The sequence below is a fragment of the Pseudorca crassidens genome, chromosome 11, assembly GCF_039906515.1.
Source record: "Pseudorca crassidens isolate mPseCra1 chromosome 11, mPseCra1.hap1, whole genome shotgun sequence".
NCBI classification, from domain to species: domain Eukaryota; kingdom Metazoa; phylum Chordata; class Mammalia; order Artiodactyla; family Delphinidae; genus Pseudorca; species Pseudorca crassidens.
Genome location: NC_090306.1, coordinates 70,337,205 through 70,356,221, shown reverse-complemented (window position 1 = coordinate 70,356,221; position 19,017 = coordinate 70,337,205). Strand labels below are relative to the sequence as shown.

The 19,017-nt window shown below is 38.4% G+C and overlaps 1 protein-coding gene across 5 annotated transcripts in view; it reads right to left on the bottom strand.

The window, feature by feature from the left end:
- TMTC2 (transmembrane O-mannosyltransferase targeting cadherins 2) overlaps positions 1-19,017 on the bottom strand; it is an 862,038-nt gene that overhangs the window by 639,092 nt on the left and 203,929 nt on the right. For all 5 annotated transcript variants that reach the window (XR_010932514.1, XR_010932515.1, XR_010932516.1 and 2 more), the window contains one exon: positions 14,630-15,458. Coding sequence is in view for 2 of the 5 variants with exons in the window: in XM_067697476.1 (XP_067553577.1) it covers positions 14,630-15,458 (829 nt within the window). In the remaining 3 variants the exon portion in view is untranslated. The remainder of the gene's footprint in view (positions 1-14,629; positions 15,459-19,017) is intronic.

Sequence of the window (19,017 nt, the reverse complement as noted above, 5' to 3'; positions counted from 1 at the left end):
TTATGATTCATATGATACCGGAATACATATACTATACACTTTTACACTCTAATTAGAGCAATTTTATAATATGCAATTATTTCTCATTTCCCTACCTTTGGTTACTTCACACGGAGCTGAAAATAAGTTTATTCCTAATAAGGGAAAAAAGTATTAAAAATGAAAAGATAAAATTTAGTATTCCACTGATATGTCAACATTGTCTTCACATCATTGTTAGTCACTACGCTATCTATGTGCATATTGTAATATCCACATATACATTTCAGTGCAGGTTTTTTGGTTTTAACACATCTAGGGTTATTCCTTAGCGTTTTACCATCTGCAATCTCTACTGTATTCTGACTAACTATGAGCCACCCCCAGGTCCACAGTTCAGTGTCTGCTATCAGTACCACGTATGGTCTGTGAAGCTGGGTCTCACCTGTGGAAGTCTTCACTCTTTCATTTCCCAACTGTGCTCAAAATTTTTCCCATTGCCTCTCCATCAAAAGAAAACAAATCTCTTTATGTTCCTACCTGATAGCAATGTGCTCTCTGTGAAGTTTCTGATTAACTAACCCACAGCATTATACATGAAGACAGCAAATACAATTGCATTTGCAAATATAATGACTGGACAAGGAAGAATTTAGAATCATCTGAGCTTTCAGGCTCTCCTCAAATCTTACCAACAGACCCTTTTTTTGGCCTATTACACTGTCAATCTAAAACACTTGGTGAATATATAACTGGTATATAGTGACCCTATTTATACAAAAGACATACCAATTCAGTAAAGACTCATCAGAAATTCCTCACATCTGGCTGATCTCTTAGCCTATGAGGCTGTTCAATCACTACCATAGGTTGACTGTAAATTCTACAGAGTAGTTGAGTTACTTCTGATTTCATATAAGGAACATAATAGAACCAAAGAATCTCTTACAGTTTGTCTCTGACATATTTAGTATCATTTGAGTCTGGTTCAGCTCTAAAAGACGAACAACCTTTAGAAAGGGCAAGAGTTCAGGAATTCTAAACAACTCCAGGGGGAAAACAGAGAAGTGATTTTTTTTTTCTTTAGTTCTCTCTTTTGTTCCTTTACACTCCAATCTCATAATCTACTTTATCTCACAGTGAATCCTGTCATCATTTGGATGGGTCCCTGCCATCGAACGGCCCCAGGTTAGTTTCCTATTATGTGTCACTAAAAGGAAATTTGATGTGGAGACATAAACCAAAATATCCCAAACCTAAGGTTTTAGTTCTAATTCTGTTAACAATTAGATCTGGGTACACTGAAGTAAATTACTGGACTCTCCTATTTCTTATTAACAGTAGTAAGTAAACATGGAATATGGGCCAAACCCTGGGCTAGGGTGCTACACACACTCTGTCCCACACAGTGGTATTGCTATACTCACTATACAGATCAGCCACTTGACACTCTAAGGACGATAATAACAGCTATTCATGGTCTGGGTTAGGATTAGGACCCCGATCTACCTTACTGCAAAATCTGTCCTGCTTACCATGCCTTTTCTCCCTAAGCATTCTACCCCTCCTTTAGCTTTCTCATCTGTAAAACAGGTATAACAATGCTTGCCCAAGTTAAACTCCAGCATCACTGAGATAATTAAATAAGAAAATAGAACTCTGCAAAGTACATTACTATGGAAAAGGAATAATATGCCATTAATAGATCATCATCCATAAAAAGCATAACAAGTTAGATATACCCTTTAACAGGGTATCTCCTGTATTTAGAATCTATGGTCATGCTACTGAGGATTTCATTGCCAAGCAAACCCAGGCCAAGAAAAACAAATCTCAAAGCAACATTAAATACTCTCAAAGCCAGTTTTAAGAAGAGAAAAATAATAAAAATCAAAGATTACATTTTATTAAAAATAAATCAGTTCCTAAGATAAACATGCAGTATATCTCAAACATCCATCAGGACACCATGTTATACGCTATATTACATTAATATATTCAATATATTAATTTTTTTAAATTTATTTTTTGGCTGTGCTGGGTCTTCATTGCTGCTCGCGGGCTTTCTCTAGTTATGGCGAGCGGGGGCTACTCTTCATTGTGGTGCACGGGCTTCTCATTGCGGTGGCTTCTCTTGTTGTGGAGCACGGGCTCTAGGCACACGGGCTTCAGTAGTTGCAGTGCGCAGGCTCAGTAGTTGTGGCACACGGGCTTAGTTGCTCCTCGGCATGTGGGATCTTCCCAGACCAGGGATCGAACCCGTATCCCCTGCATTGGCAGGCAGATTCTTTTTTTTTTTAATACCAGCAAAGCAAAAGCAAGTTTCTTTGGGAGCAGAAAACAACTGCAATTCGAGACACACAACTATAGCAAACCACATGCGAGTCCAGCAAAAAAAGGAGAGGAAACTTTTTGTTGAGGAGAAGGGAAAGTTGGGAGGGGCTGTTATAAACAAAAAGTCCACTATAGCAGGGGTCCCCAACCCCCGGGCCACGGACTGGTACTGGTTCGTGTGGCAGGCAAATTCTTAACCACTGCACCACCAGGGAAGTCCAATATATTAATTTTTAACAGTCACTCTTAACTCAGCACCTAGTGCTGAACATGGAAAAAGTAGAGTTAATAACTAGAGAAAACAGCATTTCAAAAAGTGAAAAATGATCAGTAAGAACAAGTATCAAGAATAAAATATTTATGTGAGTAGAAAAATATTTACTTACGAATGCTAATGAGAAGAAAAATTAGCTATTAAATAAATTTCTAAAAATATCAACTACCTTTCTATATGCACAAATCTTGGGCAACTATTATTTTAATGTATTTTCTTCTGTGCTTTCAGCTAACTACGAACAACAGAAAAAAAGAGGGAGGTTAATTTTCTTTGCCTTTTTTGCTGCTACAGGACAAATAGATAAGGGTTCTTCAAAGGCTGTGCAGCCAGTACTTGTATGAGGCATTTTCGCATCACTTGAGAAACAATATTGAAACAAAGGATGATGTTACTCATTTAACAGCCTTAAACGTACAACTCAGAAAGTCTACTTCCAAACAGCAGAAGGAAGCTAGTACATAGAGGGGTAAAATAAATAGGAAGAACCAGAAGGGTGAATGCACTAAAATGACATTCTCACATCAGTTGAGCACTATGAGAAAGAGAAGGGCTGGCCCACCTTCCTGAAGCTCTAATCTTAACTGGACTGGATCCCAACAGGGAATTTTCAGAGGCCATTAAAGGCTCTTTTACACCAAACACATCTACTGGATACATATTAGTGTTTAATAAATATTACCAACTAGAAATTATGACTAGATATGTGGTTTTAGAGGCATAAACCCCTATATTCCATCCATGAGTCCTAAGTGGTGTTGACGTTCAGAGGATTTACATTTTAGGTTGATTAAAACCCACAGAGAAGCTGTATTTCCCTATGAAATCATCAGGATTGGGGTTAGGATATACTTCTTTAAGTCTAAACTTTTAACTTAAAAACCTCAAAAGTAAATATCTACTCCAGGCTCAATTTAGACATGAGCTGGGAACCAACAGCCATGATCAAAGCAAGGCAGGTCTCTGATCAAAGTACCACTTAAGACTCTTGGTTCTAGAATCGCACCACAGAGCCCAAAGGTATGGCACAGAAAGAACTTTAGTGACTGTATCACCTGCCCGAAAAAACTTTCTCAAAATCATTGTCCTATACTGTAAAAGCAAAAGAGATTTTTAAAATCTTGTGCCACTGCTTCCTAATAATAGAATTGCAAGAGCAAAAGTAATTTCAAATAGTGATTGGAGATAAGAAAAACACACAACACATGGATTTGGACAATAGCATTAATTAATATGCTCATGCTTTGTTTATGTAAACCCAGAAACTTATCTCTACTTGAAAATTGTTTTCAACACTCACATGAATAAGGACAACAGCATTCAGTTTTAACCACTAGAGTGAACACGACTTGAAGCTGTCCTTGGGAAATATTCAGATAATATGAAAACAGACTAAGTAGAGAAATGAGGTATTCTATACCAGTTTTGCAAACCACCAAAGCTTATTTGTAAAACTCAAAAAGAATAAGCCGGGCTTCCCTGGTGGCGCAGTGGTTGAGGGTCCACCTGACGATGCAGGACACGGGTTCGTGCCCCGGTCCAGGAAGATCCCACATGCCAAGAAGCGGCTGGGCCCGGTGAGCCATGGCCGCTGAGCCTGCGCGTCCGGAGCCTGTGCTCCGCAGCGGGAGAGGCCACAACAGTGAGAGGCCCGAGTACCGCAAAAAAAAAAAAAAAAAAAAAGAATAAGCCAACTGATAAAGTAAAACCAGATATTATCTCAACATATCTCAGACCTCCTGCTCCTTCCTGGTAGTCTCGTGATACATAATTTGAGAAATTTACTCTCTTTTCCCGAGGAAAGAAAAGAGAGGAAGAGAAGAAAGAAAGTTTATCGCATTTCTTTATTATACAAACTCCCAGTTGTAATATGCAGAGCCCCAAACATTACAAGACTATAAGTTTCCTCTGCCATCCAGGGAAAGAGTTGAAAAAAAAGTTCGTTGACACCTCAGTTATCTGTTCTTGTCAAAATTTGACTCTCAGCTATTGTATTCCATATCTAATCCAGTTCCTTCTTTCTAAACTTCCAATTCCTAGAGAGAAAGTTCTCCCAATTAAAATGTATGCCTACACTACTCCCAAAAAAGATGTTAATGTTTTAATATAATACCCCATGGTGTTTTACATAGAGAAACTGAATTATGCTGTTTAAGGTGACTGAATAAATGTTCAGAGCAGCTAACATCATTGGGATTTAGAGTCCTAAATACAAGACACAACAAAGCCCCTAACAGAGTCCAGCCCTCGAGCAAGGTTTTTTGTTTGTTTGTTTGTGCTTGTTTCTCTCTACTATTCAATCAAGTTGGATTGTAGTGTCTTGCTTGGTAAATAATATTATCATTTTTAAATCATATCTTTTAGCGTTTGGTCCTTATATTTTAGTAAGCACATATATGTTTCCACTAGATCCCCCTGGATGGTAATATTCCTATTTTTAAATTAGAAATAAATTTAACACTAAACTAAAAACTAAAACTAAACGGAGGAGAGATTTCTAATTTAACACCCATATGCATTAAAAATAGGGCTCACACTTTGTTGCTCCCATAGAGTTATATATAAACAGTCTTCTACATCCTTCTACAGTCTTTTTCAATAATTATACGACTTGGAACATCTCAGATTTTTCCATAATCCCTTGAGACTTAACTGGAATTTTCTTTTACTTCCACCATCACCAGTAATAGGTGTGCACGTGTAATAAGGGTAAAACTAAAAAACACGTGTGTTTGTCTTCTTGAAAATCTGCTGTATCTGTGACATTATCTGCAAGTTTATATTACAGCAGAAAACAAATATACATTACCCTTCTGTGTTTTATAAGGGTCAAATACCTGTAACTTGATTTTGCTTAAGACAGTGCTCTAATACACTTTTTAGCTTACTTGGGCAACTTGGTTCTCTTGTGGAAGGAGAATTTAAAATTTCAAAACTATCTTCTATGTCATAAACAACAACTCTATTCTCAAACTCTAACTTCTAACATAGCTAACCCATTCCTTAATAGATGCTAGATTGAAGGATGTTTCTTGGGTGTTTCTCTTTCCAACAGTACAGTGAAACTCGATGTTCAGAGATTGCCTCCTAGTACAGAACACATGCTAGACAGAAATTACAAAGTATTTGTTAAGGAATGTATTAATTGATGGGAAAGTAAGGGCAATCCCTAAGCTTAGAGACTGCTTGAAAGCAGGAATCCAGAAGGTTAAACAGTTCTGAAGATGGTACTCACCTTGCGTACATCTGTGAAACTAAGAGGAAAAGGGCTTAGGGTTTAGTTGGCTTCAAAAGGGAGGTCAAATTGGAGAAGCCGAACAAACTCAAACCCCCTGAAGGGAAGTGCCAGTCTCACCCAGGAACACGGGTGAAAAACAAATTTAGAAGAATATAAATTTGATAAAACATTATAAGTAATTTTTGGGCTTATTCCAGGAATGCAAAGTAGGTTCAACATTAGAAAATCTATTAACATAAATCATTAACATAAATAGATTGAGTGGAGAATATCATTATCAACATTAATTCCTAAAAAGAAATTTTAGACTAGAAATAAGAGGACAACCCTACTGATAAAAGCTGTCTACTGAAAAACCTATAAAATATACATAATTAATGGTGAAATATTTAAAACATTCTTTCTTAAACAAGAATAAGACAAAAATCCTGCTGTCATCACTCTTGTTTGAGATTGTAATGGGGGTTCTAGCATAAAATAAGAGAACACAAATGAAAGAAACAAAACTGTGAAATAAGAAGAGGTATGGGGGAGGTTCTGGTAATAGCTTTCTCTTAATCTGCAAAATGCATGTTTTAGTAGCATCCTTTAAGTGGTTCAAATATGAGGTATGTGTATATATTTCTCAATGAATGAAATATTTCATATATGTTTAATTAAAAAAAAAAAAGGCAAAGAGGGCTTCCCTGGTGGCGCAGTGGTTGAGAGTCTGCCTGCCTGCCGATGCAGGGCACACGGGTTCGTGCCCCGGTCTGGGAAGATCCCACATGCCGCAGAGCGGCTGGGCCCGTGAGCCATGGCCGCTGAGCCTGCGCGTCCGGAGCCTGTGCTCCACAACGGGAGAGGCCGCAACAGTGAGAGGCCCGCGTACCGCAAAAAAAAAAAAAAAAAAGGCGAAGAAATGTTAGAGCATTTTAAGAATCAAATACAAAACTAATACAGAAATCAGAATAAAGTAACTTTACACTTATTTTAATTACATGTGAGTTTCAGTTCCTTTGATATATAACCACTGGTGAATATATTCAATCTAAGGCAACACTAATTTTAGGTTTGAGGGTTTTCAAAAACCCATAAAGATTCTAAAAGTTCTGTTACGGACAATCCCAAAGAAACAGCAGTACGTCACCTACTTCACTGGTAAAACACCGTAGGACCATTTTCACTGAGTCTGTTGTGGTCTGTTTTATTTTTTTGTTTTCTTCTTCCCTACACAACTGTACTTGCAGCCATTAGAGCTGGAACCAAAGAAAAGATTTATGTGTTACTCCATTCTTAGAGGCAAGGAAACCACATGCTTTTGAACTACTGTGACTTACTCTATCTCAACTGAGAAACAACCGTAATTCATTTCCTCAAGAATCAAATGTTTAAAAGGGGCCTTAACAATTTAGCAGATTTACTTGTTTAAATCCTTTGGTTGAGCCAATGAGACATTTTCATTTTACTCTTGTCAGTCCCATTATTTTATATTTCTTTTTTCTACTCAGAAGAGACGAATTGAGAAGAAACACTGAATTTCTTTACCCTCTGGAAACCTGATTCCACTTCACCTTGTTTTTCTCTCAATCAGCCTTTTAGGGGGCTTTTTCCCAGCTATCTCCTACCATATCTGTTAAAAATGAAAATCTGTATTTTACAGCTTTTTAACTCAGGCCAGCCAATCTGATAAGATATTATACTGGTTTTCCTTCCTGACTTAACTGCTTCATGTTACTTTTCATAAAAATCTGTACCTCTTTTGAAAATTTTTCATCTTCAGAAGTAATATGACAAATTAGCTAAGAAATATAAGATTTATTACACAATCTCAAAGCTAGCTGGTTAATTGCAATTTACCATAGTTAAAGAAGACAGTCAATTAGAGGTAACCAAAAACTTAGACCATAAAATCCACAAGGAATTAGTCAAGTTTCACATGACTTAAGAGGTTTAGATTTCACTTAAATTATGAATTGTTTTCTTCATAAAATGATATTCCTTCCACATACTTGTTTCTTGAAATCTGCAACCATGTGAAGTTGAAATTGAAGTGTCAATTTTACAGAAATCCAGGAAAAAAGAAAAATTGTCAAATGTTGCATGGCTGAAACAACTATTTAGTTTGTGTTTTTCTATATCTAAATGGGCAATATTTGTCATTTGCATAAGGAGGCGTCGAATATAGGATGTGTGAGTAATCACCCTTAAGAGTTTCAAATACGTTTATCATCATATACACATCTTTTATATCTATCATTTCACATATTTACATTAGAAAAAGGCATTAAAATAAATGTTTTCTTGTTAAATTTTCCTTGGATGAACGCTGCTTCATTGTTCCTAATTATTTTAAGAAATTGTTTCCAAACAATTAAAAAGCATAGTCATGTTCTCTAAAGCAAATTGATACAGAGTTAATAAACCAACCATTCTAAAGAGCTGATTTGATTTTTAATCTATAACTTGAAAAAATGTAAATGCCTTTTAGCACACCAGCTATGCTGCCTATATGTTATCATTCTTTTTTATGTATATGTGCCCACTGATCTGTTTATCTATAATAACTTTGTTAGTCTCTGCTTATGACCTTAATCACTAAGGACGTCAGTGAGTAGGTGGTTTTAGGGAAGACTGGTGAAGAGTTTGAGATGTGGACAAATCACCCAGGTGGAGAAGTCCCCCACAGATAGGAAGTCATGGGGAAGGTAACTTAGAAATTCAATGACACATTTATTGACCCCGCACTATATCCCAGGTAGTGGTCTAGATTCTATAGAGAAAGGAAAATGAAGGCAGTCTTTGGACAGAACCTTGCAGAATGAATCAGTTTGGAGAGGAGACAAAACCATACAAGAGACAGCTGTGGAAAATGAGAGACAGTCAAAATTGTGGAGTGGCCTTGAAAGCCAGAGCGCAGGAATCAGTGGTGCCAAATTCTGTAAGAGCCAAAGACACACGGGGATTCAGATAAGGCCAGAGGCCAAGAAGGAAAGTGATCGTACATTGAACCACCTTGTAATGAACTAAGAAATGCTTGTTTCAAGCAAATGTTAATCAATAGTTTATAAAAAACGGTGCTTTAAACACACGCTTCAAAAATAAAAACCTTTTAAATATTATGTGGCTTGCTCATTAAAGCAGTCATCAAAGGAAATTTCCTTTTTCCTAAGCACAAAAATGCAAAGAGTTATTGTGAAATCAGCAAACTATGGTAATCAACTATGTCTAGTATTTTCCTGACATTATCAACCACATAATGAGGTAGGACTTGTAGTTTACATAGTCCAAATCAGCTATCATTTCTCCACTATCCAGATTTAAACCATAAATTAGCAACACAGTCACTGTGACAGGCTCTACCCATCGTCATTTGCATCCAATCAGTTAATGACTGGCAGCTGTCTGCAAGACCAATTACTGAAGGCAGCAGCTTTCATGTATAATGCTTCATGAGGCTTAAAATCATATTCTGTTAAAGTACACGGAAGACTGAAGAACTCCAAAATTTGCAAAGGCTTTCAAAGGAGGGAAAGAAAAACTAACTCAATGAAATAACTGTAATCTCAGACAACCTTACATAAGACTGGCTTTAAAGGGTTTCTAATCTTTGGCTAGGCTCAAATAACATCACAGACTTAGAAAAATCTACCTTAAGGAAGATGACGACCAGTCTCATAACTGCTAAAGGAGTCACTGTAGCCAGAACTATATTTATTAGCATGTTATAAACAGAAAAAATCAGGAACCTGGATTTTAAAAATTTTGCCTTGTAGCAAAATGGAAGCGTATGTCACACAAGGCACTCGTGGAGTCCAAAACTAACTCCACTCCCAATTCTATCCCTCTTATTATGGAGCATGCCTCAGTACCTGGGGTATCAACAGCATATTTCTCTTCCTTTAATGAAGGTACATTTTATCTCGAAACAGGTTCTCTAAACTCTTTCAGGAGAAGGATTATGACTAAAGTTTATTCGTCAGTGTATTCGTTATTGAATGCCCTCTCTCTACCAGGCACTGTCCTAGTCGCTACATATACAGCATTAAAAAAAGGCGAAACTCCCTGCCTTCTTGTGTCGTGCATTTTAATGGACACTGACAATGCATTCAAACAATAAACACAGAAACATGGAGAATATAGTATGTCAAATGGTCCTAAGTGTTATGGGAAAAACAAAGTATGGAAAGAGGATAGGGAATGCTAGACAAGGCAGAAGCAGACGGGTAGTTGCAATTTTTCAAAAGGTTGACAGTTTTACATACAGCACCTTACTGATAATGCAACACTGGACTGGAGACCTAGAGGAGGTGAGGGAGATAGAGGTGAGACTGTCCTGGGAAACACATTCCACGAAGAAGCAATGACAAGTGCCAAAGCCCTGAGGCACGGGCTTATCTGGGATAGAGAAGGCACATCAAAGGGGGCCAGTAGGGCTGGAGTGAAGCAAGTGATGGCAAGGCTGGGAGATGTACAGTGTCAAGTCTCTGATTGTGTGCTTTGACTTTGGGAGAAATGGGTGCCAGTAGAGGACTGGGGGCAGTGAACACCATACTCTGGCTTACGTTTCAAAGGAATCATTAGGGCTGCTGATGGCAGGCAGATGCTAAGGATGGAAAAATGGAAGCAGGAGTTCAGCTCAGACATGTAAAAAGCTTGGAACTCATCACTCCCATTCTTACAACAAGAATACACTAAACGAACTGCAAAACTAATGGCTTTTCTTGGGGACTTCCCTGGTGGCGCAGTGGTTAAGAATCCACCTGCCAATGCAGGGGACATGGGTTCGATCCCCAGTCCGGGAAGATTACACATGCCGTGGAGCAACTAAGCATGTGTGCCACAACTACTGAGCCTGTGCTCTAGAGCCCGCGTGCCACAACTACTGAAGCCTGCGCGCCTAGAGCCCACGCTCCGCAACAAGAGAAGCCACCGCAATGAGAAACCCACGCACCACAACGAAGAGTAGCCCCCGCTCGCCGCAACTAGAGAAACCCCGCGTGCAGCAACGAAGACTCAACACAGCCAGAAAATAAATAAATAAAATAAAAATTAAAAAAAAAAATGCTAAAGGAACTGCAAAACCAATGGCTTTTCTTGGAACCATCAGTGAATTGAGGTCACTGGGCAAACCATCACCAGGAAATCTGGAGAGACTGGAAAATCCAGTCATGCAGAGATGAGATTACCGGGAGCAGAAACTGATAGGAACAAGTAACTGGCGATTTTGAGAGGAGTTGCTGGAAGCTGAGTTGTGGAAGAGCTTCAGGAAGAGGGAGAAACTCCTGGAGGCCACGGTCTTAGGGGCTTCTACTCTTTTGTGGGTTTTACCTCCAGGGACCCCCATTCTCACATTGAAGAGCCAAGAAACAGGCCTTCCTGGCTCTACAAGAGGAGGAGAAATATACATTTTATGAAATAAGCCCTGATCCCTCTCCATAACAAAGGCCTACTCTCCAGGGGAGTGGCCTTACCCAGAGCTGCGGGGGACAGTCATCCCTATCACTCCCATCCCCTCTGGCCTTCCTGTCCCAATTAGGAGACACAGGGAAAGCTAAGAAACTTTCATAAAGGTTACAGCCCAGAGGCACCAGGATTTAATCACCAAATAAGAGGACACCTCCCTTCTCCTACATTTAACCAACACACTTACAGGTCTCCATTATAAAACTGGTGACTTTAAAGTGGAAAGAGATGCAAAATACAGACTCTGAGTTGTTGGGGAAGCCCAAAGACAACAGGGGAGACAAGAACAAGGACACCAGGGAAATACAATGCCTCTGGCGCCTGTAGCTACAGCGAACATTAAACCGACGCCCAACTCAGAACCAGATTAACATTAAAGCTCACATTAAGCCTATTTACCTAAGTTCTTGTTACGTCATGTCCGACTTTCATAAAAGCATGCTAAAAGGCAAGAAAATAGAAGAGATTACTTCAGAGGTTTTTAGTAATAATCTGATGAAAGATGATGGTGACTTTGGCCATGATGTTAGCAGTGGAGGTGGTGAAATGTGGTCAAGTTCTCGATGTGCTTTTGAAGAGAGAGCAGAGGATTTGCTGATGAAATGGAGGTAGGGTGCAAAAGAAAAAGACGAGGTATGGAAGACTCCTAAGTATTGGTCAGAGCTTTTGAGAAAACGGAGTTGCCACCAACTGAGATGGCAAATGCTGTAAGTAAAGCAGCTGGCTGGGGCGCAGGTTGGGGAGGGGAATTCAGGAATTCAATTTCTGATGTCTCAAAAGATTTATACTATTGGTCAGCTGTGTACTCATTTAACTAATAAAATTTGGAGTACCTAAATACTATAGCACTTCTTAAGTACTAAGAAGGAGACATGGAAATATATCAGAAACCAAAGACATGCTTAATAATTGTTTTACTGGGGATTTCCCTGGTGGCGCAGTGGTTGAGAGTCCACCTGCCAATGCAGGGCACATGGGTTTGAGCCCTGGTCCGGGAAGATCCCACATGCTGTGGAGCGGCTAAGCCCATGTGCCACAGCTACTGAAGCCCGCGTGCCTAGAGCCCGTGCTCTGCAACAAGAGAGGCCACTGCAACGAGAAACCTGCAACCAGTGGCCCCTGCTCACTGCAACTAGAGAAAGCCCACAAAGACCCAACGCAGCCAAAAATAAATCAATAAAATAAATAAATTAAAAAAAATAATTGTTTTACTGAGTGAATGGATGAATGAAGAAATGATCAGTCATCTTAACCATGTCACCAAAATAACTTGAGCAAAATCGGAATCATAGTGTCAGCAGTACAGTAGCTAATGCTGGAAAATATCTAGGAATTTACGAAATGCTTTTGCTTATTCTGGGACAGAGACTGCTAATCACACTGGCATCTCAGTATCTGCCCTTCCCTTCTTCAAGAGTTAATAAAATTTGGCTGGGTGCTTAGCTTCCCGAAATAAAGATAACATTTCTCAGCCTTCCTTGTAGCTAGGTGTGGCCAACAGTCTGGGAGCAAGCATGGTGTGGCAATTTCTGTGATACACTCTTAAAGAGAATGGGAACACCCACCATTTGCCCTTTCTCTCCCTCTTCCTGTTAGCTGAAGTGCTGATGTGATGCTGAGGCATCTTGGACCACTTGGACAGGGTGACACTACTGAGATGGCAAGGGAACAAAAGCAAAGGAGCACGGATCCAGAAAACCCACGGCGCCATCTTATCAGCGCTGGACTGCACAGGCTTAGATTGTTACATGAAAGAATAAAGTTTCTATCTTATTTAAGCCACTGTTATCTCGGCTCTTTGTTACAGTGGCTTAACCTGAAACTTAACCAATACATTTAACAAATCCTTAGAACAACCCTGTGATGAAATTAATATGCTGGCGTTTTCTTTTAATTCCTTACTGTGTATCTCTTTCAAACAGCAGGAAAATAAACTAGCAACATAGCTTTGTTTTATATATTTACATGTACCAGTGAAGAAAAACCAGCTCAAAAGCATTCTGTTGAGAACGGATTGCAACAATTTTACAGCAAGATTGGGGTTCAGGCATTCAATAAACTGTGCAGCACTCACTACCTAAAAAGCCACATGGTAAAGATTTTTCCAAGAGAATTGAGAAATTCTATGCTCTGTATTAGCTCAATTTTAACGTTTCTACTCCCATTAACATCTCTGCAATCTATTAAGCATTATAAGTACCAACAATTAGTCCCTTGGCTGAAAGAAATGAGCAGTGGTTCACTGAACTCTTGACTTAATTGGTCATCGATAGGGATGTCAGAGTTGTTTCTGGGGCATCTAGATCTTTGGATATATATATCCTGATACCTATCAGCAGGCCATTCCATTCATTAGGAAGAGTTTCACACATTCAGTATTTGAATAACTGGTACAGAAATGTGTTGGAAAAAGCCCAGTTCAAATGCTATGCAAGCAACCATAATTTGAAGGATAAAACACTCAAAAGTGCCTTATGAAGAACAAGACTCTTTGGCACTATTTACTATGATATATTTCTACACTTAAAATGTACACTTATTTTCGTTCAACTGCTCTCTAGCTTCTCTCATCATTCATTGCCTAAACCAGAGAGATCACTGAATTAACAGCTTTTGACTATTCATTTATGCTTTAAAGGCGACTTTCTACTCAAGCAATAGATTCTGAGATTTACTAAAATAATTTTTTAAATCAAAAGCAGTAATGAAAAATATGCTCCATCTTCTCCTTGTATAGTGAAAAGTTTATTTCCTTAAGTGACTTAAGGACTTTCAGATAAGAATATGAGAACTGCTTGGCAATACCCAGATTATTTAGTCTCTGCAAAGCTAAGGGTGACTCACACTTGCAGGCACACACACTGATACCTATAGACACCATGTCAAGGTTCAGAGGTGGCCTTACCTCCAAATCTTTTAAAGGTATCAGTGTAAGCCTCGTGGTATTTCCTCAGGCAGTGCTTGGAAAACAGAAGAGCTAAACTATACTTATGTGGGATAACCTGACTTTCATTGCATGATGAAAAGAGATGATGTCCGTGCCAGTTTTTTAGAATGTGGAAACCAAGCCTTTTTCTAAATTCTTACGATAGTCAGTATTTTTACACAATAGGAGCTCTAATTCCTCTGGACAAGTATAGTCAGAAACATAGGAAAACACTTCCCTATTCCAAATATGGAATGCTGGATGTTTCTAAAATAATGGTACTGCTCCCTTGCTTAAAAAAAAACAAAAATTATAAGTATTGAGTAAAAGAACCTCTTCTTCCTTAATACTGTGTGTTTTAAGGCAAGAAGCAAAGATATAAAAAGGCAGAAAAAGTAAACCGTCCAGGCAAAAGCATAAAATAAAATATTACCTTTAGCTGGGTTTACTTTTATCCCTGACCTATACAGCATTTCCTCATTCTGCCAGTCTCCGTTCCTGATCGCCGTCTTGAGTCCATAGAAAACAATTAACGTAGCTGTAGCATAAAAAATCAAGCTCTTGAGAAACCGCTTTTGGACTTTGACATAAAGGGCTCTCGCACCCACTGTAATGAGGAGGCAGAAGCCCATACTAGGAATATACAGTACTCGCTCTGCAATTACAAAGCCAACATAGAAAAACAGGTTCGTGGCAGGAACGAAGGGTATTATTAACAAAGATAAAGACAAAACAACAATGTTCTCTGTAGAAGGAAGCCGTGTTCTCTGTGACACATTATTTTTAATGCCATTTTCTACTTTGGATGGAAAGCTGGGCTTAATCTCTGAGTTCCGGTACTCCACCTCTGAATGGCAGCTATGTCCATTTGCATTCTGCTTGCCATTTGTTACAAATTTCCCGTTGCATTCTCTTTCTACGCTTGGGCTCTTCAAACCATAGTAGGCAAGGAGGAGGAGTCCAGTATAGAAGGCCACAGTGTGTAGGTTTCTCCAATCACAAATTGTTTTGAGCAGAGGCACGGCATCCATTGACCAATCAAAACTGAGGGTATCTGGGCAGAGCAACAGCCAAAGGTTCTTGGTTGGCAAGTAGAAGAAGGTGAGTGTGCGAGCCAGGAGGCTATCCGAATCAGCAGCTGGGTTGTCAGAGTTGGAAAAGCTTGGTGGTTTGTTTCCCATCCAGTATAAACGGGCACCCAAAAGGGAAGTTCCCCAGAAAGTTAACAAACTAATGCTGAGAAAAAGAGACAAGTTCTTCCTCTGAAACCAAAAGAGAGGGGGAAAAAAATTAAGATCATCATCAAGACAACATAGGAATACAACACTTAGAGATGAAAAATACTTTAAATGGACAACTAAAAACAGAGCATTAGGTTTCAAATACATGACTTCGTTTCCATCTCCTTTAAACATGCTTACAGATATCGTAAGCTTAAAAAAAATGGACTATGGAATTCTACTCTGCATATAACTTTTGATGAGTATCCTTTCTTCTTGTTGCTCTCTAAATACCAATAACCAAAACTTCAATTTCTTGACCTCTATAAAATGGGTTGAATACATTTCCCTCTCGAAACTGGTGTCAGGTCACAATAAGACTACAAAGTGGAAGTACTTAGCACTGTATATGGGATATAGTACACATCTAATAAATGTCTTCTTTCATTTTATAGTTTAGATTCTGGGGAAAACAAAGAGCAGACATGCCAAAAAATATGGAGTATGACAGGATTCTGCATGCCTCAATCGCATTTAGCTACAGGCTTTTCAAAAGCTCACTTTATGCCACCTTGCTTTTACAAAAGACCTAAATTAGTACCTATTTTCATTAACAACAACAAACATGCAAAGAGGATTTTCACTTTTACAAAAAAGGTGAAAAGTGAAAATAGGTTCAGCCTTTGTTTTTGCAGGGAGCCACCTACAGAGGCAGTGCGTACCCCAGTGAGTGGCACCACCAAGCTCCTTCCCCAGGAGCTATACTCAGCATCAAGCTGCCATAGCTTTAAACTGTTTCTGTGAGCATTTGCACTTTATCTTGATTTATCTGGTACATCCAGTTAGCAAGATGTGCCCTCAGGTAATAGCTTATTTGCTTTAAGCCATTTCGGCTTGCAAAAGGTTTCACAGGAACAATCTACTTTCGGATAGTAAAAACCATGGTATGCCTATGCCAGTCCCCATTTAATTGTCTTGAATCTCCTTGCAGAATTTATAAACTGGGTTTTCATCTGCTACCCTGTGCTCTCAGTGCCATCAGTGACAATAAACATCTAATAAGACTCCTCGTGAATCCTAAAATTTTCATGTCGATAACATTTTAAAAATAAAATGACTTTAATGATGGACTTATTTCAAGAGAAAGACAGCAAATTGTGAGAGGAAGGCCAAATGGCATCCCTGTTAATGAGAAATTTCTGGCAAACTCTTTCAACATGAATAAGAATTTAGTGACCTCAAATAATTTAAGTCCTGAAGAAGCAGTGGGGAAGGGGGAAGGGTGGACACCATATCCCAACTTTAATGATCCACTGCTAATGTGATCTCTTACTGCACACATTCTGGCATTATATAAAACTATCTTCCTCAGACATTCAGAAATGTGCTTGGAACCATGCAAAGAATATGCCAAATATTTAGTTTAAAAAACAATCTATAAAAGGCAACAAAAGCAAAAATAAACAAGTGGGACTACATCAAACCAAAAAGCTTCTGCACAGCAAAGGAAACCATCAAACAAAATAAAAAGGCCACCTACTGAATGGAAGATAATACTTGCAGGTCATGTGTCTGGTAAGGGGTTAATATACAAAATATATAAAAAACTCATACAACTTAATAGAAAAAAACAACAATCTGTTTAAAAAATGGACAGCGGATTTGAACAGACATTTTTCCAGGGAAGATATACAGATGACCAATAGGTATAGGCAAAGGTGCGCAACATCACTAATCCTCAGGGAAATGAAATCAAAACCACAATGAGATATCACCTCACACCTGTTAGAATGGCTATCGTCAACAAGACAAGAAATAGCAAGTGTTGGCAAGGAAGTGACGAAAAAGGAACACTTTTGCACTATTGGTGGGAATGTAAAGTGGTGCAGCCACTATGGAAAACATTTTTGAGGCTCTTCAAAGAATTAAAAATAGAACTACCATATGATTCAGTAATTCCATTTCTGGGTATTTATCCAAAGAAAAGTAAATCACTATCTTGAAAAGATACCTGCACACCCATGATCACTGTTCACTGCAGCATTATTTACAACAGCCAAGACATAGAAACAACCCAAATGTCCATCAATGGATGAATGGATAAAGAAAATGTGGGACATATATACAATGGAATATTATCCAACCATAAAAAAGAAAAGCCTGCCAATTGCAACAACACAGATAGACCCTGAAGGCATTACGCTAAGTGAAATAAATCAGACAGAGAAGGGCAAATACTGTATGATCTCACTTATAGGTGGAATATTAAAAAAAAAAAAGCAAAACACTGAGCTCATAGATTAAAGAAAACAGATTGGTGGTTGCCAGAGGCAGGGGTTTTGGGGGGATGGGCAAAATGGTTGAAGGGATAAAGGTGGTCAAAAGGTAAAAACGTCCAGTTATAAGATAAATAAGTCGTGGGGATGTAATGTATAGCACGGTGACTATAGTTAACAACACTGTATTGCAAATTTGAAAGTTGCTAAGAGAATAGACCTTAAATGTTGTTGTCACAAGAAAAAAAACAGAAATTTTTGTGTCTGTGGCGATGGATGTTAACTAAACTTACTGTGGTATTCATTTTGCAATACATATATGTATCAAATCATCATGTAGTATATCTAAAACTAATACAATGTTAAATGTCAATTATACCCACCCAGAAAAGAAAAAAACCTTAGTCCACAAAACAATATATTTTGAGCATGTACAAGTTCTATTAAAACAGTGTCTGCATTAAACTGTCACTGGCCTCTCCTCCTCTGACTCTCCCTTGTTCACCCCAACTCTAATTGCTGGAAGCCACAGAACTCCTCATGGATCATCTGCTCCATCTCTACTCTGAACTGAATAATCTCAGCAAGGATCGTGATTTTAAAATTTATTAGTAAATACTAATGACACCACCTTAACTTTCCTTCATCTCCATGGTCATTTATCCAATTGCCTGTTGGGCACAGTCATAGACACCTTAGGTACCTCAGACTCAAGATGCCCAAAATAGAAATTGTTCGTTAATATCATATCACAGTAACACTAAATTCACAGAATTAACTGCCTCAGTGTTTTAAAAACATCTGTGGCAGACTTCTGCTCAAAATTAATTCATGTAATGTTATATGGAATTTTTAATGGTTGGGGGAGTAATATGTTCATTCATCACCGAATTTTCAGTTTCAGGTCTGCCCTATCAAAATGCAATGTTTGAAGACTCATTTTCATCTAAGAATAACTTTTGCAAACTATTCTTTTGCTCCCCTGAAATTCTACCTAGCAAAAGTCCTAAAATTTCTTGATTTTAGGGGAAAAAACGCATAAAACCATATGTTAAAAGTTGTAATAACTTGTTGGATCAATCACGAAACTGAGTATTCTTAGATTATGCAAGAGAGAAACACATCATTTGTCAAAGACAAATGAGGCCAGGTATCAAGGTATCATAAAGGAGACAGATCTTGGAAAACAATTCAACTTTGAATTTGTACCAAAGTCCATTTTGTAACTAAGTATTAACCAAGTGTTCTAAGTGTAATTAGGGCCATTCTATTACAGAATCTTCTGGTGGGGGTAAGCAGAGAGGATGAGCAGAAGGAAGAAGGCG